The sequence below is a fragment of the Pristiophorus japonicus genome, chromosome 6 (genome assembly GCF_044704955.1).
Source record: "Pristiophorus japonicus isolate sPriJap1 chromosome 6, sPriJap1.hap1, whole genome shotgun sequence".
NCBI lineage: Eukaryota > Metazoa > Chordata > Chondrichthyes > Pristiophoridae > Pristiophorus > Pristiophorus japonicus.
The window spans coordinates 199,618,785-199,646,748 of record NC_091982.1 but is presented as its reverse complement, the minus strand read 5'-3'; the positions used below and the strand labels follow the sequence as shown (position 1 = coordinate 199,646,748).

The window sequence follows — 27,964 nt, the reverse complement described above, 5'->3', positions numbered from 1 at the left end:
CCTGCACTATCTTTCTTGCACTGCTCTTCCTGCTGGTCTTCCATTCCCTATCTGGCTGTGGACCCTTCTCCTGCGGTAAGACCAACTCACTACACGTGATACTCACGTCATTCTCAGCATCGTGGATGCTCCAGAGTGAATCCACCCTCAGCTCCAATTCCGCAACGCGGACCGTCAAGAGCTCGAGGCGGATACACTTCACACACACGTAGCGCCCAGGGACACCGGAAGTGTCCCCGAGTTCCCACATGGTACAGGAGGAGCATATCACATGGCCGAGCTCTCCTGCCATGTCTTAACCTTAGATACCCTTAAATTGGTAGTAACAATGTTACAGTTCACTTACTGATATAAAAAAGAAAAGAAAAGCTACTCACCAATCACCAGCCAATCACTTACCCCATTGGCTGTGACGTCACTTTTTGATTACTTTCTACTTCTATTTTGCTTTCTCTCCCGCTGTAGCTGCACCGGTATAGGCCTTTTATAGGCCGCTCCGACACTGCTCCCACTGGGCCTTTTATAGGCCGCTCCGACACTGCTCCCGCTGGGCCTTTTATAGGCCGCTCCGACACTGCTCCCGCTGGGCCTTTTATAGGCCGCTCCGACACTGCTCCCGCTGGGCCTTTTATAGGCCGCTCCCCTCTCACCAACAGCCGCTGACCCTCGATCTCCCGCTGGGCCTTTTATAGGCCGCTCCCCTCTCACCAACTGCCGCTGGCTCTCGATCTCCCGCTGGGCCTTTTATAGGCTGCTCCCCTCTCACCAACTGCCGCTGGCTCTCGATCTCCCGCTGGGCCTTTTATAGGTCGCTCCCCTCTCACCAACTACTGCTGGCTCTCGATCTCCCACTGGACCTTTTATAGGCCGCTCCCCTCTCACCAACTGCTGCTGGCTCTCGATCTCCTGCTGGGTCTTTTATAGGCTGCTCCCGCGTCTCACCAACTGCCGCTGGCTCTCGATCTCCCGCTGGGCCTTTTATAGGTCGCTTCCCTCTCACCAACTGCCGCTGGCTCTCGATCTCCCACTGGGCCTTTTATAGGTCGCTCCCCTCTCACCAACTGCCGCTGGCTCTCGATCTCCCGCTCGGCCTTTTATAGGCTGCTCCCATGTCTCACCAACTGCCGCTGACTCTCGATCTCCCGCTGGGCCTTTTATAGGCCGCTCCCCTCTCACCAACAGCCGCTGACCCTCGATCTCCCGCTGGGCCTTTTATAGGCCGCTCCCCTCTCACCAACAGCCGCTGACCCTCGATCTCCCGCTGGGCCTTTTATAGGCCGCTCCCCTCTCACCAACTGCCGCTGGCTCTCGATCTCCCGCTGGGCCTTTTATAGGTCGCTCCCCTCTCACCAACTGCTGCTGGCTCTCGATCTCCCACTGGACCTTTTATAGGCCGCTCCCCTCTCACCAACTGCTGCTGGCTCTCGATCTCCCGCTGGGTCTTTTATAGGCTGCTCCCGCGTCTCACCAACTGCCGCTGGCTCTCGATCTCCCGCTGGGCCTTTTATAGGCCGCTCCCCTCTCACCAACTGCCACTGGCTCTCGATCTCCCGCTGGGCCTTTTATAGGTCGCTCCCCTCTCACCAACTGCCGCTGGCTCTCGATCTCCCGCTGGGCCTTTTATAGGCTGCTCCCACGTCTCACCAACTGCCGCTGACTCTCGATCTCCCGCTGGGCCTTTTATAGGTCGCTGCCCTCTCACCAACTGCCGCTGGCTCTCGATCTCCCGCTGGGCCTTTTATAGGCCGCTCCCCTCTCACCCACTGCCGCTGGCTCTCGATCTCCCGCTGGGCCTTTTATAGGCCGCTCCGACACTGCTCCCGCTGGGCCTTTTATAGGCCGCTCCGACACTGCTCCCGCTGGGCCTTTTATAGGCCGCTCCGACACTGCTCCCGCTGGGCCTTTTATAGGCCGCTCCCCTCTCACCAACAGCCGCTGACCCTTGATCTCCCGCTGGGCCTTTTATAGGCCGCTCCCCTCTCACCAACAGCCGCTGACCCTCGATCTCCCGCTGGTCCTTTTATAGGCCGCTCCCCTCTCACCAACAGCCGCTGACCCTCGATCTCCCGCTGGGCCTTTTATAGGCCGCTCCCCTCTCACCAACTGCCGCTGGCTCTCGATCTCCCGCTGGGCCTTTTATAGGCTGCTCCCCTCTCACCAACTGCCGCTGGCTCTCGATCTCCTGCTGGGCCTTTTATAGGTCGCTCCCCTCTCACCAACTGCTGCTGGCTCTCGATCTCCCACTGGACCTTTTATAGGCCGCTCCCCTCTCACCAACTGCTGCTGGCTCTCGATCTCCTGCTGGGTCTTTTATAGGCTGCTCCCGCGTCTCACCAACTGCCGCTGGCTCTCGATCTCCCGCTGGGCCTTTTATAGGCCGCTCCCCTCTCACCAACTGCCGCTGGCTCTCGATCTCCCGCTGGGCCTTTTATAGGTCGCTTCCCTCTCACCAACTGCCGCTGGCTCTCGATCTCCCACTGGGCCTTTTATAGGTCGCTCCCCTCTCACCAACTGCCGCTGGCTCTCGATCTCCCGCTCGGCCTTTTATAGGCTGCTCCCATGTCTCACCAACTGCCGCTGACTCTCGATCTCCCGCTGGGCCTTTTATAGGTCGCTGCCCTCTCACCAACTGCCGCTGGCTCTCGATCTCCCGCTGGGCCTTTTATAGGCCGCTCCCCTCTCACCCACTGCCGCTGGCTCTCGATCTCCCGCTGGGCCTTTTATAGGTCGCTCCCCTCTCACCAACTGTCTCTGGGGCAATTAATGGTCTTGGGCAACAGAAAATAAATGTTGTACTGGGGTACAATGGCGAGAATTTCTCTGTTATAGATTTTTGGACTGGACAACTTAAGAGGGTAGATTTCTGTCTTTACCACCTGGGCAGTAATCTGGTGGAGCAGATCACCTGCTTTTTTTATAGAACCTGCCCAATTATTGTTCAATTGATTTCGAATACTATAAAGGACATGTGATCCACTATTCCAGATCACTGCCCAGGCGGTGAAGATGGAAGCCTGCTCCAAGCTCTTCAGCACTGAGCTCATTTCTTTTGATTTGATGTAGATTTCGACAGTTGTTTTCTGTTGCAATTATTTCTTTGATGTTTAGTTACTCATCCCTTTTACGAGGAAGTGCTTGCAACAGGAAGCTAGAGCAATATTGCACAGCCTGACCGTTCAAAAAGCTAAATATATTGGTAAGTAAATATCTGTTCATCGAATAATATTATTACAATTTGACTTGTTCTCCATCTGATAACTTGGACATTTGGAGCAAGTATAAATATAAATTAATATCCAGAATTGCAAGACTATTTCTTCCTTTTTCAATTAGGTTAGAACTGGAAGCAAGGTTGAAGTCAAAATAATTGTGGGCACCAGCTTAGATCTGATATATTATGTTGAAATAATGGACAAATTATGTTGATTATTTCTAAGTGAATTTAAACATCTTATGGAAAAGAACTATGTTGTTTAAAAATCCGTAGATTTATAAAATACAGGTGGGGATGTTTTTGCTGGAAGCACACTTTATTTCCTTCAATTTCAGAAGTGAACTTGTAACATTCCATTCATGGTCAGATGATTCATTACCTACTGCCAAACATGACTCCATTGCTAACAAAATAAGATAATTTTGGCAAAAAATGTCAAAAACAACCATAAAAAATGAATTCCACTTCCGGTCTCATTAATTGGAACATTTAGTTTGAGCAGTCAAAATGAATATCTGACTCTCTAGGACAAAATAAAAAATCCAGAGTTTGTTATGAATCAAGGCTCTGTGCCTAGTTTGAATAAATTTGGATTCTCTGAATCAGAATCAGTGTCCAAAGGGATTTTTATGTGTTTATGTTTTAAGTAACTGGCTAGTGCTGTTGGAGAGGGTTTAAACTAGCTCGGCAGCAGGGTGGGAATCTGAGAGTAGATTTAGCAGGGAGAGAAGCAAAGCTGGAAATGGAAGGCAGTAAATTGGTAAGTGAGTTTGGAAGGCAGAGGATGCAAAGGCTAGAAAATAGTATATACTTCAATGTAAGGAGTCCAGTGAATAAGGCAGAGGGCACAGATAGACACGTGGAAGTATGATATCATAGCTGTTACTGAAACATGGCTTAAAGAAGCCCAGGAATGGAAGCTCAACATTCCTGGTTACAGGATTTTCAAACGAGATAGAGAAGGGGATAAAAAGGGAGGAGGGTCGCATTATTGGTTAAAGAAACTATTGCAGCGGAGAGGAGGGACGATATGTTAGAAGGATCATCAAATGAGGCCATATGGGTTGAACTGAAGAACAAAAAAGGGCCGACCACACTGCTGGGAGTGTACTATAGAGCCCCAAACAGTCAGAGGGAGATAGAAGAGAAAATATGTAGGCAAATTTCTGTGAAGTGCAAAAACGATAGTGCAGTAATAGCTGGGGATTTCAACTATCCTGATAGTAACTGTAATCGAATTAGTGTAAAAGTTATAGAGGGCACAGATTTCTTAAAATGCATTCAGGAGAACTATTTTAGCCAATACGTAACAACCCCAACAAGAGAGGGGGCAGTTCTGGACTTAGTTTTAGGGAATGAAGCTGGGCAGGTGGTAGGGGTATCAATGGGAGAGCATTTTGGTGCTAGTGATCATAATTCCATTAGATTTAGGTTAGTTATAGAAAAGGACAATGATAGACCAGGTGCCAAAGTTCTCAATTGGGGAAAGGCCAATTTAACCAAGCTGAGATGTGATTTAGCAAAACTGGACTGGAAATAACTACTTAAAGGTAAATCAGTGTCAGAGCAGTGGGAGGCATAGTGAGGGTCATAGAAACATAGAAACATAGAAAATAGGTGCAGGAGTAGGCCATTCGGCACTTCGAGCTTGCACCACCATTCAATGAGTTCATGGCTGAACATGCAACTTCAGTACCCCATTCCTGCTTTCTCGCCATACCCCTTGATCCCACGAGTAGTAAAGACTACATCTAACTCCTTTTTGAATATATTTAGTGAATTGGCCTCAACAACTTTCTGTGGTAGAGAATTCCGCAGGTTCACCACTCTCTGGGTGAAGAAGTTTCTCCTCATCTCGGTCCTAAATGTCTTATCCCTTATCCTTAGACTATGACCCCTGGTTCTGGACTTCCCCAATATTGGGAACATTCTTCCTGCATCTAATCTGTCTAAACCCGTTAGAATTTTAAACGTTTCTATGAGATCCCCTCTAATTCTTCTGAACTCCAGTGAGTACAAGCCCAGTTGATCCAGTCTTTCTTGATATGTCAGTCCCGCCATCCTGGGAATCAGTCTGGTGAACCTTCGCTGCACTCCCTCAATAGCAAGAATGTCCTTCCTCAAGTTAGGAGACCAAAACTGTACACAATACCCCAGGTGTGGCCTCAGCAAGGCCCTATACAACTGTAGTAACACCTCCCTGCCCCTGTACTCAAATCCCCTCGCTATGAAGGTCAACATGCCATTTGCTTTCTTAACTGCCTGCTGTACCTACATGCCAACCTTCAATGGCTGATGTACCATGACACCCAGGTCTCGTTGCACCTCCCCTTTTCCTAATCTGTCACCATTTAGATAATAGTCTGTCTCTCTGTTTTTACCACCAAAGTGGATAACCTCACATTTATCCACATTATACTTCATCTGCCATGCATTTGCTCCACTTACCTAACCTATCCAAGTCACTCTGCAGCCTCATAACATCCTCCTCGCAGCTCACACTGCCACCCAACTTAGTGTCATCCGCAAATTTGGAGATACTACATTTAATCCCCTCGTCTAAATCATTAATGTACAATGTAAACAGCTGGGGCCCCAGCACAGAACCTTACGGTACCCCACTAATCACTGCCTGCCATTCTGAAAAGTACCCATTTACTCCTACTCTTTGCTTCCTATCTGCCAACCAGTTCTCAATCCACATCAGCACACTACCCCCAATCCCATGTGCTTTAACTTTGCACATTAATCTCTTGTGTGGTACCTTGTCGAAAGCCTTCTGAAAGTCCAAATACACCACATCAACTGGTTCTCCCTTGTCCACTCTACTGGAAACATCCTCAAAAAATTGTAGAAGATTTGTCAAGTATGATTTCCCTTTCACAAATCCATGCTGACTTGGACCTATCATGTCACCTCTTTCCAAATGCACTGCTGTGACATCCTTAAAAATTGATTCCATCATTTTACCCACTACCGATGTCAGGCTGACCGGTCTATAATTCTCTGTTTTCTCTCTCCCTCCTTTTTTAAAAAGCAGGGTTACGTTGGCTACCCTCCACTCCATTGGAACTGATCCAGTGTCTATGGAATGTTGGAAAATGACTGTCAATGCATCCACTATTTCCAAGGCCACCTCCTTAAGTACTCTGGGATGCAGACCATCAGGCCCTGGGGATTTATCGGCCTTCAATCCCCTCAATTTCCCTAACACAATTTCCCGACTAATAAGGATTTCCCTCAGTTCCTCCTTCTTACTCGACCCTCTGACCCCTTTTATATCCAGAAGGTTGTTTGTGTCCTCCTTAGTGAATACTGAACCAAAGTACTTGTTCAATTGGTCCGCCATTTCTTTGTTCCCCGTTATGACTTCCCCTGATTCTGACTGCAGGGGACCTACGTTTGTCTTTACTAATCTTTTTCTCTTTACATATGTATAGAAGCTTTTGCAGTCCATCTTAATGTTCCCTGCAAGCTTCCTCTTGTACTCTATTTTCCCTGCCCTAATCAAACCCTTTGTCCTCTTCTGCTGAGTTCTAAATTTCTCCCAGTCCCCGGGTTCACTGCTATTTCTGGCCAATTTGTATGCCACTTCCTTGGCTTTAATACTATCCCTGATTTCCCTTGATAGCCACGGTTGAGCCAACTTCCCTTTTTTATTTTTACGCCAGACAGGGATGTACAATTGTTGTAGTTCATTCATGCGGTCTCTAAATGTCTGCCATTGCCCATCCACTGTCAACCCCTTAAGTATCATTCGCCAATCTATCCTAGCCAATTCACGCCTCATACCTTCAAAGTTAGCCTTCTTTAAGTTCTGGACCATGGTCTCTGAATGAACTGTTTCATTCTCCATCCTAATGTAGAATTCCACCATATTATGGTCACTCTTCCCCAAGGGGCCTCGCACAAAGAGATTGCTAATTAATCCTCTCTCATTACACAACACCCAGTCTAAGATGGCCTCCCCCGAGTTGGTTCCTCGACATATTGGTCTAGAAAACCATCCCTTATGCACTCCAGGAAATCCTCCTCCAACGTATTGCTTCCAGTTTGGTTAGCCCAATCTATATGCATATTAAAGTCACCCATGATAACTGCTGCACCTTTATTGCATGCACCCCTAATTTCCTGTTTGATGCCCTCCCCAACATCACCACTACTGTTTGGAGGTCTGTACACAACTCCCACTAACGTTTTTTGCCCTTTGGTGTTCTGCAGCTCTACCCATATAGATTTCACATCATCCAAGCTAATGTCCTTCCTAACTATTGCATTAATCTCCTCTTTAACCAGCAATGCTACCCCAATGCCTTTTGCTTTTATTCTATCCTTGCTGAATGTTGAATACCCTTGGATCTTGTGTTCCCAGCCTGGATCATCCTGGAGCCACGTCTCTGTAATCCCAATCACATCTTATCTGTTGACATCTATTTGTACAGTTAATTCATCCATCTTATTACGGATATTCCTTGCATTAAGACACAAAGCCTTCAGACTTGTTTTTTTAACACCCTTTGTCCTTTTAGAATTATGATGTAGTGTGGCCCTTTTTGTTTCTTGCCTTTGTTTACTCGGCCTTCCACTATTGCTTTTTACCTTTCTACCATCTGTTTCTGACTCCATATTACTTTGCCCTGTCTCGCTGCATAGGTTCCCATCCCCCTACCATATTAGTTTAAACACTCCTGAACTGCATTAGCAAATGTTAACCCCAGGACATCAGTTCCTGTCCTGCCCAAGTGCAGACCGTCCCTTTTGTACAGGTCCCACTTCCCCCAGAACTGGTTCCAATGTCCCAGGAATTTGAATCCCTCCCTCTTGCACCACTGCTCAAGCCACGTATTTATTCTAACTATCCTGCACCCTCTACTCTGATTAGCACATGGCACTGGTAGCAATCCAGAGATTACTACCTTTGAGGTCCTACTTTTTAATTTAACTCCTAGCTCCATAAATTCAGTTTGTAGGACCTCTTCCTGCTTCTTACCTATATCGTTGGTACCTACATGTACCACGACAACTGGCTGTTCACCCTCCCTCTCCAGAATGCTCTGTAGCCGCTCCGAGACATCAGGGAGGCAACATACCATCCTGGAGTCTCGGTTGCGGCCACAGAAACTCCTATCTATTCCCCTTACAATAGAGTCCCCTATCACTATAGCTCTCCCACTCTTTTTCCCGCCATGAACCTGGCTGCTGGTGCCTTCACTTGGTAAGTCATCTCCCCCAACAGTATCCAAAATGGTATATCTGTTTTGGAGAGAGATGACCGCAGGGAACTCCTGCACTACCTTCCTGCTCTTGCTTTGTCTCTTGGTCACCCATTCACTATCTGTCCTAACCCTTACCTGCGGTGTGACCAACTTACTAAATATGCTATCCACAACATTCTCAGCATCGCGCATGCTCCAGAGTGAGTCCATCCGCAGCTCCAGTGCCATCACATGGTCTGTCAGGAGCTGCAGCTGGACACACTTCCCGCACACATAGTATCCCTGACTTCCCACATAGCACAGGAGGAGCATGACACGGGTTCGAGCTCTCCTGCCATGACTGAACCTTTAAATTAATTTACTTACTAAAATTTACTTAAACACCAAACAGCTACTTAGTGGTTCGCTGCCAGTTAAACCAATCTAAAAGTCAGTCTGAAAGAGAGTTATACTTACCAGTCAAGCAGCCAACCACTTACCAGCTTGGCTGTGACGTACCTCTCAATTTCGCACCCCTCTATCTTTGTCTGCAGCTGGTTGGGCTGGTCTCTGGGCTTCCGTCTCCTACTCTCGCACTCCTTATCAGCTGCTCTAGTGTCAGCACTGGTAGGAAAAACAAGACAAAACAGCACCTGCCACCCCTACTTGCCCGAACTCACCCACTTACCAAACTCTGCTGCTGCACTCCGTGCTCTGCACGAGATGCCTCTTTTTAAACTGTATCTAGATCAGATGACTCACTACTGGTCAGTTGTTTACAGAAGTGGTTTTAACTAGCTGCTAATTGCCTCCTACTGGAGAGTTACATTGTTTTTCTCAGCCTAAACCTGAAAGATTCCTAACTAGCTAGCTTGTCCCCTTTAAATTAAACTGCTACTTACTTAGAAGCTACTGGCATTTGCCACTAACAATTTACTCCAGCCTCTAAATGGTTTAAAGAGAATAACCCTTAAAACTCACCCACTTACCAAACTCATGAATGCCACTCTTTGCTGCTGCACTCCGTGCTCTGTACGACCTGCCTCTTTTTAAACTGTATCTTGGTCAGATGACTCACTACTGGTCAGTTGTTTACAGAACTGGTTTTAACTGGTTCCAGAGCAAATCTGTTCCCACAAAGAAAAACGGTGAGACTCCCAAATCTACAGCCCTCTGGATGTCAAGGAGCATACAGTTAAGAGAAGGAAAAAAAAGGGAAGCGTTTGTCAGATACCGAGAGCTCAATACTACAAAAATCCTGGAGGAGTATAGAAAGTGCAGGGGTGAAATTAAATAGAAAATTAGGAAAGCAAGGAGAGGGCATGAATAAAATATTGGTAAGCAACATCAAGGAAAACACAAAGATGTTTTATAAAAACATAAAGAACTAAAGGATGACTAAGGAAAGAGTAGGGCCTATGACCAAAAAGGTAATCTATGTGTGAAGGCGAAAGATGTGGATATGGTTCTTAATGAATATTTTGTGCCTGTCTTCATAGAAGAGAGGGACGATGCAGACATTGTAGTTAAGGAAGAGGAGTATGAAATATTAGATGGGATAAAAATAGAAAGACAGGAAGCATTAAGTGGTTTAGCATCTTTGAAAGTAGATAAATCGCCAAGCCCGGATGAAATGTATCCCAGGCTGTTAAGAGTGGCAAGGGAGGAAATAGCAAAGGCTCTGACCATCATTATCCAATCTTCTCTGGTTACAGGTGTGGTGCCAGAGGACTGGAGGACTGCTAATGTTGTGCTATTGTTGAAAAAGGGAGAAAGGGATAGACCAAGTAATTATAAGCTTATCAGCCTAACCTCGGAGATGGGCAAATTATTAGAAAAAATTCTGATGGACAGTATAAATCGTCATTTAGAAAGTCACGGATTAATCAAGGACAGTCAGCACGGATTTGTTAAGGGAAGATCGTGTCTGACTAACTTGATTAAATTTTTTGAGGAGGTAACAAGGACTGTCGATGAAGGTAATTCATTTGATGTAGTCTACATGGATTTTAACAAGGCCTCACAAGGTCTCATATGGCAGACTGGTCAAAAAAGTAAAAGCCCATGGGATCCAAGAGAAAGTGGCAAGTTGGATCCAAAATTGGCTCAGTGGTAGGAAGCAAAGGATAATAGTCAATAAGTGTTTTTGTGACTGGAAGGCTGTTTCCAGTGGGGTTCTGCAAGGCTCAGTACCAGGTCCGTTGCTTTTGGTGGTATATATAAATAATTTAGACATTGATCAAAGGGACGTAATTAAGAACAATTGGCTGTGTGTTTGATAGTGAAGAAGATAGCTGTGGACTGCAGGAAGGTATCAATGGACTGGTCAGGTGGGCAGAAAAGTGGCAAATGGAATTGAATACAGAAAAGTGTGAGGTAATGCATTTGGGGAGGGCTAACAAGGCAAGGGAATACACAATAAATGATTGGACAATGAGAAGTATAGAGGAACAGAGTGCATGTCCACAGATCCCTGAAGGTAGCAGGGCAGGTAAATAAGGTGGTTAAGAAGGCATACGAGATACGTGCCTTTATTAGCAGAGGCATAGAATATAAGAGCAGGGAGGTTATGCTTGAACTGTATAAAACACTAGTTAGGCCACCGCTAGAGTACTGCATACAGTTCTGGTCACCTCACCACATTACAGCAAAGATGTGATTGCATGAGAGAGGGTATATAGGAGATTAATGAGGGTGTTGGCTGGACTGGAGAATTTTATCTATGAGGAAAGATTGGATAGGCTGGGGTTGTTTTCTTTGGAACAGAGGAGGCTGAGGGAAGATCTAATTGAGGTGCATAATATCATGAGGGGCCTGGATAGAGTGGATAGGAAAGGACTATTTCTTTCAGCAGAGGGGTCAAGAGGGGGCATAGATTTAAAGTAAGTGGTAGGAGGTTTAGAGGTGATATGAGGAGAAATCTTTTTACCCAGAGGGTGGTGGAGGTATGGAACTCGCTGCCTGAAAGGGTGGTAGAGGCAGAAAACCTCATAGCATTTAAAAAGTACTTGGATATGCACTTGAAGGGCCGTAACCAACAAGGCTACAGACCAAGATCTGGAAAATGGGATTAGGCTGGATAGCATGGACACAATGGGCCGAATGGCCTCCTTCTGTGCAGTAAATGTCTATGATTTCTATGATTAATACTGATGAATTGAAGTGGCAGTAATAGACTGCCTGCCCCATTTAATCAACCTCTCACTTCAGGCCATGAAGGTGCCCAGAGTTCTGCTAAATCTGACTATACTATACTGATCCTTAAAATCTACATCTTTGACCAAGCTTTTCTTCATCTGCGCTAATATCTACTTATGCAACTCGGTGTCAAATGTTTTATCACATAATACTCCCGTGAAGCGCCTCGGGACGTTTCACTATGTTAAAAGCGCTATATAATTACAAGCTATTGTTGTTGTAATGTGATTATTTTATTGTTTACTTTTTTTTTCAATAGTTGCATCTGTCATATAATATTTATTTTTCAGAATCTGCCATGTCAGCCGTTTCAGAGATAATGTGGAAGTGGATGGAGTTACACGATTCAGTTTCCTCCGCCAGTGCTGTGAGAACAAACAAGAACATCAAGGCTGCAGATGTGGATCAACCTCAGCAGGGACGATGCATCCCTTTATGTCCTTCCATGGGACTGATATCTGGGGACAGAATAGAGGCGTTGCCTGTTGCAAACAAGGGAAGAAATCTGGAAGCAGTTCAAGGCCAACTGCCTGCAAAAACATCTGTAGATTCTAAGTATGTTGCAATCTCTTCAAACAAATAACATATTATTGAAGTACTGGCCATGAATTCTACATAATTTCAAAGAGCATATTAAATATAAGAAGAAAAATAACTACAGTAACAGATTTTCTAAATAAAAATATTTCAGGATTCCAGATAGGATGCTGAGTTCAATTCTCATTCATCATTCTCAGCCAACTCAGAATAAACCAGGCATTGGACCTGGGACTTTCCTCAGCAACAGGCCATAAAATGAATTTACCCTTTAAACCATCACCACAGTTTGATTCTGTATTTGTATAAATAAGGTATGATGATGAACAAGCACACTCTCTAATTCTACATAAGATTGATATTGTTAATGTTGGGGGAATAGTAATTGCTGTTCATTGTTACTGAGCCACTTGGATATGCACTGCTTGGCCTTATTTTCATAGATTAGTATTTATTGTTTATAGTATGTATATTTGGTATCTTTGCCGAGTGATTATAGAATGTTTTATGTATTCATGTTAATCTTCCTGCAAATAATTTACGTACTATTTGTTTATCATGAATGTCACATTAAATACTGATATTCATCTAATTGTCACAGGGCTCCAGTTTTGAATGATGATTGTAAGAATAATTTGGGCTGGACTCCACTCCACCATGCTGCATTCTGTGGACATATTACTTTGGTCAAGTATCTTCTTCACAGGCGTGCAGCTATCAACAGCAGGAGCAAGTATCATTACACTGCAATGCACAGGGCTGCTTGGAATGGACATACTGATACAGTGGATTACCTCTTACACCGTGGAGCTCTTCTTGAGCCCCAAACCCGCTGCGGAGCAAGTCCACTTCACTGCACTGCAGCAAATGGTTCTTTAAGTACTGCCCAGCTACTACTAAAATATGGGGCCTCTCGAGACATCAAAGATAACAATAAATGGACTCCATTACACTGGGCCTGCGTGAATGGGCATATTGATGTCATTGAACTGCTGCTAATGTGGGGATCTGCACTGGATGAGAGGACAGACTATGGTATGACTCCACTACATTTAACGGTTGAGGCTGGAAATATCAAGGCCACCGACTGTTTATTGAAGAAAGGAGCAGACATAGATGCCAGGGATGAAAATAATCAAACTGCTCTGCACAAAGCTGCCGCAAATGGAAGTATAGAGGTAAGAAGGCATGGAACTGGAAAATCTGAGAGTTGTTGGGCAACAGAGAAGAGAGCTCCTGTGCCCCTGAAACCATACTGCAGCATGATTTAGCATCTCTAGGATAGACAATGGAGAGAGAGAAAACTTATCTATTTACAGAGCCACATCGTGTTAATGTTGCACTGTCTATTTTGTTAAAGTATAAGAGCATTTCCAACTGTTCCTAAGTACAATACTACAGTGTAGTAAATAATATCAGAATGGAAGACCTTCATAGTCTGGTCTGGAAATAAGCAAGTAAAAAAGAACATTTCAAGTTTCATATTGAAAATGTTTTTGAAGATTTACCTTGTTAACTTTTATCTCAAGCTCAGTAACATAAATCTCGCTCTGTAGCACCCATGAATTTCATGTACCCTCCATGTTAATAAAATTATGCTCAATACTTTGCGTAGAAAGTATTATGGAATTGCATTGCAGTTAAACATTTTGAGGAGGTCCCAAGCATGATGTATAGAGAAGTTTATATGGATGTTGTCTGTGTGAACTTCCAGGAGGTATGCACAAGAGATTATCAGCAAAAATGCAAGTGCACAGGATTGGAGATAACCTTGTAGCATGGGTTGGAGGTAGGAGACAGATGGTAAGGATAAAGGGTTTGGGCTGGATTTTGCAGTCTTCTGCACACCGGGTTTCACCCCGGAGCTGCTGCAATGGTGGCAGTGAGGGCTTCTGGGCAGGCGGTCAGCCTCCAGCGCCCGCAGCAATCCTTGGGTCCGGTATTGCGGCAGTGCAGAGCAGCACCGCCCTGAAGAGCTGCGCCTGGTGTGCAACGCCCCTGGTTGTGACACCGGCACGAGTTTGAACTCCTGCCCGACCCGTCCGCCCGCAATGACTGCCTAGGAAATCAGGGCGGTCCAATCATCCTGTCGGCGAAGAGGTAAGTGTGATAGTTTTTTCTTGTAAATTTGAGTGATTTGTGTTGTGGTGGCGTGGGAAATGTTTTTGGAATGTTTTTGTGTTTTATTTTAGCCCCCCACCCTCCCAGACGTCTCTCAGAGTACTCCTAGGACAGCTCTTTAGCGCCAAGAGAGATGTACAATGCCTTCTTTATCACTACGCCCCCTGGTGCAGGGCCCAGCTGTCCAAACTTACCTAAAATTGGCTGTGTGGTTGATAATGAAGAGGAAAGTCATGGGCTGCAGGAGGATATCAATCTACTGGTCAGGTGGGCAGAGCAGTAGCAAATGGAATTTAATTCAGAGAAGTGTGAGGTGATGCACTTTGGGAGGGCTAATAAGGAAAGGGTATACACATTAAGCGGTAGGCCACTTAATAGTGTAGATGAACAAAGGGACCTTGGAGTGCTTGTCCACAGATCCCTGAAAGTAGCAGGCCGGGTGGATAAGGTGATTAAGAAGGCATACGGAATGCTTGCCTTTATTGGCCAAGGCATAGAATATAAGAGCAGGGAGGTTATACTTAAATTGTATAATACTTTGTTTAGGCCACAGCTGGAGTACTGCGTGCAGTTCTGATCGCCATATTATAGGAAGGATGCGATTGCACAAGAGAGGATGCAGAGGAGGTTTACTAGGATACTGCCTGGAATGGAGAATCTTAGTTATGAGGACAAATTGAATAGGCTGGGTTTGTTCTCATTGGAACAGAGGAGGTTGAGAGGAGACCTCATTAAGGTGTACAAAATATTGAGGGGCCTGGACATAGTGGATAGTAAGGGCCTATTTCCATTGGTGGAGGGGGCTAATACAAGTGGGCATAGTTTTAAGGTGGTTGGTGGAAGGTTTAGAGGGGATTTGAGGGGGGGGCTTCTTTACACAGAGGGTTGTGGGGATCTGGAACTCACTGCCTGGAAGAGTGGTGGATGCAGAAACCCTCACCACTTTTAAGAGATGGTTGGATGGGCACTTAAAGTGCCGTAACCTGCAGGGTTACAGACCTAGAGTTGATAATTGGGATTAAACTAGGTGACTTTTTGTTGGTTGGAGCAGATATACTGGTAAGTACTGCAGGGAATAAAATACGGCCAGGGTGATCTCCTGGACTAGTTTCGATCGCTTGGATGGGTCAAAGAGGAATTCTCCCAGATTTTTTCTCCCTAAATTGGCCTGGGTTTTTATCTGGTTTTTGCCTCTCCCAGGAGATCACATGGCTCCAGTTGGGGTGGAGTGTAGATGTTTTTAGTATAAAGGGGTGTTGCAGTGGTGTGGCGCGGAATGGTTGGGCTGGGTGCTCTTTGCCTTTCCATCATTGTTCATGGGTTTGTATGTAACCTTTAGGGCTGCTGACGAAGGGCCATGTGGCTCTTTGCCGGCTGGCGTAGACAGGATGGGCCGAAATGGCCTCCTTCTGCTCTGTAAATTTCTATATTTCTATGTTTCTACTGAGGCGCAAACTATTCCCGGGTGCTAACTTTCCCGCCCACCGCCATTATCGCCCCAAAGACATCAAAGCCGAAAATCCAGCCCAATGTTCTCTGATTAGCGGGATGTGACAAGAGATGTTCCCTGGAGATCTGTACTGGCATCTCATCTTTTCACCATATCAATATGTATCAATGACTTGGACGAAGGAATAGAGAGTTGTATATCCAAATTTGGAAATGACACTGAGTTAGCAGACACAGTTTGTTGCGTATGTGGAAGCATAAAGTTACAAAGGGACATAGGTAGTCAAAGTGAATGGGCTAAAGTGCAGTGGATGGAATTTAATGTGGGCAAGCTTGAGGCCATATAATTTAGATCCGAGAAAGAAAAATCTGAATATTTTCCTCATGGTGAAAGATTAGGAGCAGTGAAGGTGCAAAGGGTGTTCATGTGCACAGATCACTAAAAGCTAATGCACAGGTACAAAATGCCTAATGGAATGTTGGCCTTTATCTGGAGAAGGTTGGAATATAAAAGTGATGAAGTTATGCTTCAGTTGTACAGAGCCTTGGTCAGACCCATCTGGAGTACTGCGTTCAGTTTTGGGCACCAAACCTCAGGAAAGATAGATTAGCCTTGCATAGATTCATCAGACTGATATCAGGTCTTAAAGAGTTGATTTATGAAAACAAGTTGCATACACTTGGTTTATATTCCCTTGAGTTTAGGAGTTTGAGGGGTGGTTAATCCAGTTCTTTAAAACAATAAAGGGATTTGATCAGGTAGATATAGAGAAACTATTTCATCGAATGAAGGAATGCAGAACAAGAGGGCATAATCCTAAAATTAGAGCTAGGCCATTTAGAAGTAAAATCAGGATCAATTGAAATTTTCAAGACTGAGATCAATAGAGTTTTGTTAGGTAAGGATATCAAGGGATATAGAGCAAAGGCGTGTAAATGAAGTTAACGTACAGATCAACCATGATACAAATAAATGGCCTATTCCTGTTCCTTTGTAGTTAACACAGACTAAAAGGGCTAGAAATTCAGTATTGGCCGGCTGGGGCGTTAACTTTTGAGCAGTTCGAAGTTTAGCGCCAGGCGCCAATCAATCTCGCTACACACTAAATTCAGTCTCAGCGCTCCACGTAAGCAGGGGCGCTAAATCAGGTGTTAATGGTGTAGGTGAGTGGCATTAGGCTCCAAGCAATAATGAATATGAGGCATTGTATAATCGGGAGTGAGCATTGATGAAGGCGCCTTCCAGCCATTAAAGGGGAGGGTCAATGGAGTCTGCACACCACCCCCCAATGATTTGGGGCGTGCAGAACGGCGATATGCTGTGGATCAAATGCAAAATCCTTTGATGGCTCGCAACATTCCAGAAACTAAGCAGCCTTTATTTGGCTGCAGTTACATCCTGCACTCTCTGCAACTCATAACTGACCTTTGGAATTGAGGTTCCTTGACAGCTGGGCCGCATCCCTTTAAGAAGTGCCAGCTGGTTCATGCCTCCGCTCCCTGTCACTGTCAGCGTAAGGCAGGGAGCACTACTAAACTTTTCAATTCGGGCACCCAGCGAGCGTCACGACCTGCAGGGCGAGAGATGCCGAGGCGCTAACTGTTATTGCCGGTGCTATGGGGCTGGCGAATTTGCCATGTGCATGGGATTCACCATGCCATGCGCTACTGTCTGAGCGCCCTGTTAGCGCCCCTGTCAGGCTAACATGCTGAATTTCTCCCCCATTGGATCAAGATGTGTTCTTGTGAGTAGAATTGGCCTGGAGATGGTGCTGTTGTATAGAACACACAACTAGAAAAACTGTCCTGGGTGATGTAATTTTTGTTAAATGTATTTAACAAATATATCTGGAATACACAATTTGAAAAGGTGGTGGAAGCAGATTCAATAGCAACTTTCAAAAGTGAATTGGATATATACTTGAACAGAAGAAATTTGCAGGGCTATGGGCAAAGAGCAGGGGAGTGGGATTAATTGGATAGCTCTTTCAAACAGCTGGCACAGACATGATGGGATGAATAGTCCTTTCTGTGCTGTATGATTCTATGTTTCTAATTTGTATGTATCATGATTTTTTAAATTTACAGTATTTGATAATGGTCCTATACACATGAAGACATCATAGGTTATCAATTACATTTTGGCTTTTTGATAGCACAGTGGGTGAATATACTTGTATATTGATCCATATAAATGAGTTGGGGCTAGAAATTAATTATAACCAAGAAATGGGCAGCGTTTAGACTAAAAATGGTTAAGTCGCGCCAGTTGAAAACTGTCTAAGCTGCACGCAAAATTCATCCTCACTCCTCATTAAAATGATTGCAGTCATGATTCTAGTCTAAAAGCTCAAGCTCATTGGCATTACACTGAAAAGATCGATCAATATCGATAGTAGTCTAAACACAAGTAATGATTGCCATAGGCCTTTTTCACTGCTTAAATGGGAGGTACATTGATGCTGCAGCACCTCATTCTCAGCATTGTTGGATGTGCAGCTGTCTCAACAACCATAAGAAGCACAAGGAGAAGCACTTATTTACAAATCCTGATGGCAAATCGCCACCCCAGGGAGAGAGCTCTGAGGTTTTCTGAGGAAGCTTTGGAGCCATTGGTTTTAGCGATGGAGAGAAAGCGGGTGGTACTGTACCCAGCAACTGGCAGGAGGTCCTCGCCACAAGTCTGCCAGATTTTGTGGAGGAAGGTGGCACACCATGTCACAGGCAGCACTGTGCTCTCCAGGTCCCACATCCAATGCAGGAGGAGGTTTAATGAGCTCACATGGGTGGTCAGGGCGTGAAGGCTTCAACAAATACCACCATCTGTACCACAGGCTTCACACACTGCTCAATGCACCACATCCCCAGCACTCACCCACCAACATTTCCACCGAGCAACACTCACACACACATCGCACATCTTGCACACAATGACAGCTATTCAACTATGGCAGGCACAAGGGTCATTAGTTATTCAAATTGATGTGATATGTGTGATATGTTTATAGATACATTTATTAAGTGTGTTTGGAATATTTTGTGGTCTCTCTCATTTCACCTTTGTGCCCAGGAGGACTATGTCCAGGATGCTATGCTATGGCATGAGACAGGGATTGTATGATGGGGATGTGGTGAACTACGGGGATCTGGGGTTTCAAACATGTGAATCAGAGTCTGATGAGCTGGTCACAGATAACCTATCTAGAAGGCCGATTGTCTTGCTGCCTCATCCTTACCTCCTGTTCCTCCTCCTCTGCATCGTCGTTCTCCTGAGGTAATGATGCCGTGACTGTGAGGAAGTGTTGTGAGCAGAAGCCTTTATAATGAGTGACTTCTGCTCTTGAATCGATGGGCTAGATGGCCTACTCCTGTTCCTAATTCTAATTCTTATGAATCAACAGTTCCTGTCACCAAAATAACTTGAAATAAGTTGCAGGAAGTAGCAAACAGGCACTGAAACTGAAGAACCATGTTAGTTGCAGCTGATTGGGGGTGGTCCCATTAAATATCACTGCTGCTGCCTACTTCCTACAGGTAGACGCCGGCTCTCCCTGACTTTGTTCTGTACTGCCGTTAAGGTAAGTGGCTGTGACAAAGTTGAGAGATCGGACATCCAGTGAGTGTTATACACTTGCTGAGATCATGATCTCCATGATGGCGAGGTCCCTGGAGAACAAGTTTACCAGCAACACCAATATGGCGTGCAGCGCCGTTGTTACAGCTTTCAACGGCATCTTAGCACCATCTTGTGGCGCTAACGTGTGGCACAAACCACACAAATTTCTCCCCCTAAAGACTCAGGTTCAATTTCTCATCTATGCATAGTTAGCTGAACAAAGCTTGCTAAGAAGCCTACTAACACTTAGGCCTAGAAATTCGAAGTTGCCGTACTCATTTTGCAGGTGCTAAACAGGTGTCTAAACCTTCAATATGGCAGGCAGGGAGCGTCACATCCACCCTCCCATTTGTGACCTCGACAACCACTCCCCACCCCCCGCCTGATCATGACCGTGACCCCTCCCCCCATTGTTACATTGACCACACCGATCCTGACCCATTAACTGAAAAAAACAAATATCTTCTAGCTCTCCCATAAAAATTTGTCTGTCCCTGCCCCTTTAATGGTGCTGCTCTCTTTCAAGCCCAAATTACATGCACACCTTTTGACCATGCACCCAATAGAGCACCTTCAGCAGTGCCTAAAGTTGGCTTTCTTCATTATAACAAGGCTACCAGGATGTCTTAGTGCTCTATGACTTACCTGGGGCACATTCACTTCTAGTGCATTGCATCTAATGTGCCACTAAACAGCGCCTGTCCAGAAAAACTAGTCCTTGCCTGTTCAAGAGCTCTTTCTATTTTTGGTGTCCACTCTAGTTACCTCATTCACTGCCTATTTTACACTGTCGCCTCATTGTCACTGACTAACGCTTATGGAAGAACAGTTGCTGATGCGCTTGCTTATTGCAACGCTTTTAGTTTTATTTCAGATTTCCAACATTTGCATTTCTTTTCCTTTTAATCACTGAATAGTTTCACAGTGTACAAGTGAGGCATGTTGAGTGCACTGATTCACACATCAAGCCTGTACCTGTATTGCTTCAAGCAGCTGCTCATCTCAGTGCAGCAATGTAAAATATGTTGTTACGTTTCTCTTTCTTGTGCAATAGTAAAACTAACAAAAAAGCTGCAGAACGTTCCGAAATCTAAACTAACCTCATGGAAGATGGCAACATTATCAGCAAATCCGAAACCCAGTCTGACATCAATCGGTGTTGTAAACCGCTCTCAGTAGCTTGTGTGGTGTATAGAATATAGATACAGGGTAGAACCTCATTCAGGAGCTGGGATGTTTGTAGAGAGCTTCTTGCCTTATTTCCCCGCTGTGTCTGGCTATAGCTGCAGCACCATATTTATTTTCTACAGGGATCAGACACGAGCAAGTGGATGAGGCATTGTGCTTCTCAAACTGCTATCACTTAAATGCTACCTGAAAACCAAAAAGAAGTGGCTGCATGGGCTGTAATTCTACATTCTGATTGCTGCATTTTCATTAAAAGAGCTGAATATGTTTTGAGCAATTAGCTAGGTGAGACTGATGCTTAAAAATGTGCTGCAAAATTGACTGGCATCTTTTTCACTTTAGTGCAAATTGTACTGTGGATCCCAATTAGATAAATGAAAGGAATGTTGCGAGAAGACTTGCACACATGTAATAATATTTTTGTGAAGTTTGAAAATTATGGCCTTAGGTGGTTCATAAAATATGTGCTGGAGCCTTTAAGATTATGAAGATCTTTGATTCCTTTCAAAACCAACCTCCCAAATGCTGTGCAGTAGTTACCACACAAAAGACACCCTAACATAACATTGCCTCAATCACCCCCTCTTATTTCAGACATAAGTTTAAATATCAGAATAATAGCTTGGCTGTTCAGTGCTCTGTTCTGTGTATACTAGAGTGGTTTTAGTTTACTTTTTGGTCGATCGTTAGAATAAGGAGGCAAAGCTTGAGTGTCAGCTGTTAAAATATCTGTTACCTGTGTTTTCTCAGAGACTGCGGGTAACATTATGTGTCGTCAACATTTATTTATTTGCTTATCGTTCTTTAGATCTTGCAGCTGCTGCTAGAAGAAAATGCCACAGTGGATGCTTCAGATGGAAACCAGCTCACGCCTCTGCACAGAGCTGCAGATAGTGGAACTGTTGCTGTCCATTTGTTATTGCACTTTGGTGCTTCCATTGACAGCAGAGATGTACTGCAGATGACTGCTCTGCATCAAGCTGCTTTCCAAGGTCACATGAAAGTGACTAGGATTCTAATCCAGCATGGCGCTGATATCCATGCCAGAAACTGGATGGATAAAACTCCTTTACATCTGGCTGCAGAGAAGGGCCACTGTCGTGTCGTACAACTGCTAATTAGCAACGGGGCTGATTTGCAAGCCAAAACAAAGTGGAATGAAACAGCAGCTGATCTTGCCATAGAAAGAAAACAAAAAAAGGTCCTTAATGTACTGAGAGGATAACAAGAGTGACAATGTGTACAGATAGGACAATACAAACTCCATGCATTATTTTTTATAAAAAGAAATGAATGTCATATGTATATATATATATATATATGTATATGTGTGTGTGTGTGTACATATACACTTACAGAGTTGCTGTGGCATCCTTGTGAAGCAGCACACAATACAAGGTTCAACTCCTTCCCTGTCTCCTTGATTCCAAGGGGGTAATACTTACCCATTCTTAACTTGTAACCTACTTTCCTGCAAACCCATCCACAGCAACAAGAGATGGAAGAGAAGAGATGCTGAGGAGAGACATTGAACTTCTACCTCGTGGACAATGAGGATGGCAAAGGCAAAGAGGATGATGAAGATGGATAGGCAATTGTGATATATTCACAGAGCACAGCACACACAGCTTCTAACATGGCAGGCAGCTCTGTCAGAAACTTCCGGAACATGCCTGGTTCTGTTTATTATTAACTCTGTAGTTGCAGTACACAATACGTCCACATCCACAGTGTGGCACTACAAACATTACAAGCTTACAGACATTACACTTCTCCCTCCTTAATGAAGAAGTTATTATAACAGACATCATACATAACTTGCATGTTTATACATAACACAGGATATAGACTTATTTTTTCCAAATTTACAAATTTAACCTAACTACTTGTTTTCTGTTTCGAAGAGGATACCTTTGCTCTCGAACAGAACCATCCAAACATGGTGTCGAATTCACACTCATTCGAGACTCATCCTGAGGAACGTTTTCCTCCACGGAATTTCACTAATTTTTATTTGAACTCACTCTAACTTCAGGCTGTTTGTTTTCCTGACTCGGACTCAGACTTATATTCTGATTTTCTCTTGGATTTGTTTATATTAGACGTAGGATTTGCTACTGGTGTATCAAAACTATCTGATGAGTCAGAAATAATTGAATCATTCCCATCTTCAACTCCTTCCATGTCTGTAGGTAAAATATGATCAATATGAACAAACCTAACCTGTCCATTATCAAACACCTTGACCAAATATGTGCGAGGACCACATATCTTCACCACTCTTCCTAGTAACCACTTTACCCATTTATGATGATTATTCTTCACTCTCACCTTCTGGTTTAATTTCACACTTCTCTCTTTTACTCTACCTCTATCAAGATTCTCTTTCTGTCTTAATTGTGTCTCTTCTACAGACTGTGCCAACTTTGGCTTTAACGATGAGAATCTGGTTCATGGCTGTCATTTGAGAAACAACTCTGCTGGTGTTCTACCAGTAGTTGTATGAGGAGTATTACGATACGTAATCAGAAAATTAGCCAATTTGTGATCCAATGACAACTGTCGTTTCTTTGGATTTGGATCTAACATTTGTTTTATGTGGGCACGTTTTACAATTTGTACAGTGCGCTCTGCTGCACTATTCGAGGTAGGATGGTATGGGGGAACCTTGGTATATTTCACACCATTTTTGCTCTTGAATTGTGCAAATTCTTCTGAACAAAATTGTGGTCCATTATCCGAAACAATTTCTTCTGGGAGGCCAAATGAAGAAAATAAACTTTGCAAAATATCTAATGTTTTACTTGTTGTTATTTTCCACATTGGAAACACCTCAACCCATTTCAAATGGCTATCAATCACAATGCACAATTGTTGTCCTTCTAGCTGAGCAAAATCAATATGTAGCCTTTGCCACACCCTGGGAAGCCATTTCCATGGCTGTCATGGTACTGATGGTGGTTGCTTGCTTACCAATTGACATGTCGTACACTGACTCACAATGTACTCTATATCTTTATCAAGACCTGGCCACCATAAATAACTGCGCGCAGAACTCTTGGTCAAGCAGATTCCCAGGTGCTAGTCATGGAGGTCTCCTAATAATTTGGACCTGAATTTATTTGGTATAACCACTCTTGCACCCCACATGATACAATCTTTATCAACTGATAATTCATTCCTACGAATGAAGAATGGATGAATATCTTTGTCTGTTACCAGGTTTGGCCATCTATTTGCAATATAACCATACACCTTTGACATCACTGGGTCACGTTTGGTTGCTCTAACAATTTCTTCAGCTGTGACTGGCAGTTCATCAATGTATGAAAAATAAAACACTTCTTCCCTATCCGGTGTATCTTGTGATGGGGAAGGCAATCTCGACATTGCATCAGCATTACTGTGATCAGCTGATCATTTGTATTCAATATCATAAGTATATCCTGACAAAATAAAAGCCCATCTCTGCATTCGGGCTGCAGCTAATGTTGGAACTGGGGATGTTGGATGGAGGATTGCTGTTAGGGGCTTATGGTCCGTAAAGATGGTAAACTTATGATCATACAAGTATTTGTGAAACTTCTTGACCCCAAATATTAATGCCAAAGCTTCCCTTTCAAGTTGCGCATAATTACTCTCACTGGCACTGAGAGTGCGTGAAGCAAAAGCAATTGGTCTCTCCTCCCCACTACGTGATACATGAGAGATTACTGCCTCAACTCCATACGGAGAGGCATCACATGCTAGCTTAATCTCCTTAGATATGTCACAATGAACTAACATGGTGCTCTACCAATTTGCTTTTACACTCCTTGAATGCTGTATCGCATTCTTTTGACCACTTCCAATGGACCTGTTTTTTTCAATAGTTCATTCAGTGGATGTAACACTGTAGCCAAATTTGGTAGGAACTTCCCATAATAGTTTAAAAGACCAAGAATGAACGCAGTTCAGTGACATTCCTGGGAGTGAGTGCATTTCTAATTGCATCCAGTTTTCCCATGGTTGGATGTAAACCATCTTTGTCTCCTCTGTACCCTAAGTACTCCACTGAGTTTTGAAATAACTCACACTTACAAACAGACACTTGTACTCTGTGCTTCTCTGGATGTGGATGTATTGTGTACTGCAACTACAGAGTTAATAATAAACAGAACTGGGCATGTTCCAGAAGCTTTTGACAGATCTGCCTGTCATGTTAGAAGCTGTGTGTGCTGTGCTCTGTGAATATATCACATTTGGCGACGAGGATGGGATTTTTCGGATGATTTAAAGCTGAAATTTTGTTGGTGAAGGATTCAGCCAGCCGACAGAGAGACTTTGGGGGCTTCTCTGTCTTTGGAAAAAACTACAAAATCTAAGGTAAAATACAGCATGCTGTGTGAACAGCTAGAAATTAAAATGGCAGCACCCGCAGGTGTAATGGGACATTTGGGTGAATATAGACATGACCAGGAATGTTTTAAAGCATATGTGGATCGGCTAGAAATGTATTTCACTGCAAATAACATAATCGAAGTTCCAGACAATGCAGTCCAGAATCAGGCAATATTGGAACGTAAGTGAGCAATCTTATCAGAGGCGGGTCCGGCATTGTATGAAACGCTGATAAACCTGCTTGTGCCTGACGAGCCAAAGGACACAATGCTTAAAGAGATTTTAGTGAAGCTGGAGCAGCACTATAACCCCAAACGGTTAGAAATTGCTGAAAGCTATCGTTTCAGTATATGAAATCAACAGTCTGATGAAAGTATTAACGATTACATCGTAGCATTAAAAAAGCTATCGATTCACTGTAATTTCGGAAACTTTCAAAACCGAGCATTGCGGGAGCGTTTTGGCTGTGGGATGAACAATGATGAGCTCAGAAGAAAGTTATTGACGACAGATGGCTTGACTTTTGAGAGTGCTTGTCAGACAGCGAGGTCGATGGGCATGGCCGAACAATATTCCCGAGAATTGCAAAATAATTACGGTCGTCAGTCAACCGAGGTGAAGCGCCTGCAGGTTCAAAGTAAAAGGCGGTGGGGGCCCAAAGTCTCAGAAACTGGAAATTCTAACAGAGCGTCGAAGTCGTGCTATCGGTGCCTGGGACAACACATTGCTCAAAGTTGTCCATATGTGAAGGCAGAGTGTTTCTTCTGCAGAAAGACTGGGCATCTTGCGAAGGCATGCCAACTGAAGGGTAAACCAGTTTTTAAAGCTATGAGCCCAGAGTTAAAAGCTATGAGTAGAAATCCCCAGAGACTACATAGCATGGAAGAACAACAACAGGACGAGGGGATGTTAGAGTTACACGTCATCAGGAGCACGAGGTTAACGGACAGCGATTCGGAAAGTATCAAAATTCACATAGAGATTGCAGGATTGAAGATACCAATGGAAATCGACACGGGTACATCCATGGGTGTAGTCGCTATACCTCGACAAAGTGCGTGATTTCCCATTGGAGAAATCCAAGATAGAGCTGCGAGGCTACTCAGGAGAGAAAATTCCTGTGGTAGGTCGTATCACTATACCGGTGAAGTACAAGGATCAATTTCAAAACTTGCCTCTAATAGTAATGAAAGGAGACAAGCCTAGCTTACTAGGAAGAAATTGGTTGAGATCTCTGAAGCTGGATTGGAGTGAGATTTTCCGTGTGGAAGCGAGATTTGCATCAACAGATGATGTTATCAAGCGGTATCCGAAGGTGTTCTGCAAAACGGGCAGTCCGATCCAAAGCTTCAAGGCGAGTGTCAGGGTACAGAAGGACGCTAGATCAGTTTACTACAAGCCACGTTCCGTACCATATGCACTCAAGGAGAAAGTTGAGCAAGAACTCAAAAGACTAGAGACTGAGAACATTATTTGTAAGATAGATCGACGTAATTGGGCTACACCCATTGTTGTTGTATCTAAGTGTGATGGTAAGGTAAAATTGTGTGGTGATTATAAAGTAACCGTAAACCAGGTTCTAGAGGGTAATGTCCCCAATACATTGCTGAATATAGAAGATTTGTTCACAACACTGACAGGTGGTCAGATTTTCTCAAAATTGGATCTTACAAATGCCTACTTACAGCTTGAACTAGATGAGGAGTCCAAGTCATGCTTGACTATAAGTACTCATCTAGGCCTATATCAATTTTATAGGTTACCGTTTGGAATGTCTTCTGCTCCTGCCATATTCCAAGGGATAATGAACCAGATTTTGCAAGGTATTGAAGGGATAGTATGTTATTTAGATGACATTAATTTCAGCACCAAATAGGCAAATTCATAATAACGTTTTGAATAAAGTCCTCAAACGGCTAGAGAAGCTGTGTGTGCTGTGCTCTGTGAATATATCACAGAAATCAAGGTGAAGCCCATCCCTGAGTTCCTGTACCGACATCCTACCCCTTGATCCTTTGCTATCACCCCCTTGATCTCATCACTTATATCATTTGCTTTTCCTACACACCTGCTCAGATACATTCATCAGGAGAAATAGATTATGTTAGTGAGGATGTGGCATTGGTGATTAAGAGCATAAGGGAGCTGGAGGGTAGAGTCGTTGAGGAGGTGCCAACTTCCCATGGAGGCAATGAAGAAAGCTGCCTATGGCTTCAGATGAATGTGGCCAGAACGCCTGGGTACTCCCCTGAAAAGAAGCATGTCCGAGGATCATCACACCTATGCACCTGCTCTGAGGTCACTATTCAAGGATGTGCAGCAACTGACAAGTATAATTCTAAAGTCTACAGCCCTGATTTTCAGCATCGGGGAAGCTTTTTCTTCACTGCAGATATCTATGAAGCTTGTGGCAGCTTCACTGGGATCTGCAGCACATCCCTACCTAAAAAGCAGCCAGGAACCACTCAAAGCCCCACCTCCATGGAAGCTCAGACTGCAGTTCTGGTGGCAATAGTGGACAGAATAAACATTACCATGCAAGATATTTTCCAGGCCTTGGCAGTTAGGATGCAGGTTCCTGTCTATCAAGGCTTTCAGGGTCTGATAACTAACATTAGATGAGCCATCCCACTGATAAATGCAAACACAGATCTAAGGCCCATTGGACTGGGGACAGCTGGAATTGACCTGCCTGAGGCTGCTTCTCAAGAAAGCAGACCATGCCAGGCCTCTAGCCTTTCCTCTCAGAGCACCATGCCAGTATCACATAAGAGGCAACACCAGCTTCCCAGGCACAGGTACCAGAGAGACAGCCATTGGTAGCTCCCTCCCAGGAGCCAGCTGCCATGAGAGGAGCCCCTCCTGACCCCCATTAATTCTTTGCAGCACGGGAGCAGCCAAACACCTGGTGTGAGACTGGTCCACAGATTTTACCGAGAAAAAGCATTAGAATAGGAGAAAAAAAGGCATGTTTCGCCACTCAAGTGTCAAGAAAGAGTAGGTTGTCTTGTGCTCACTTTGGACATTGTATTAAAAGAGAATTCCCATGTATGCTTTGTTATTTAT

General features: G+C 44.3%; 1 protein-coding gene across 1 annotated transcript in view; it reads left to right on the top strand.

The window, feature by feature from the left end:
• Positions 1-27,520, top strand: part of ankrd67 (ankyrin repeat domain 67) — a 62,792-nt gene extending 35,272 nt beyond the window's left edge. Inside the window, exons 2-6 of the mRNA XM_070884071.1 lie at positions 3,109-3,196; positions 11,898-12,162; positions 12,746-13,322; positions 21,327-21,728; positions 26,975-27,520. Of these exons, the coding sequence (XP_070740172.1) occupies positions 3,109-3,196; positions 11,898-12,162; positions 12,746-13,322; positions 21,327-21,728; positions 26,975-27,520 (1,878 nt within the window). The remainder of the gene's footprint in view (positions 1-3,108; positions 3,197-11,897; positions 12,163-12,745; positions 13,323-21,326; positions 21,729-26,974) is intronic.
• Positions 27,521-27,964: the final 444 nt, after the last annotated feature.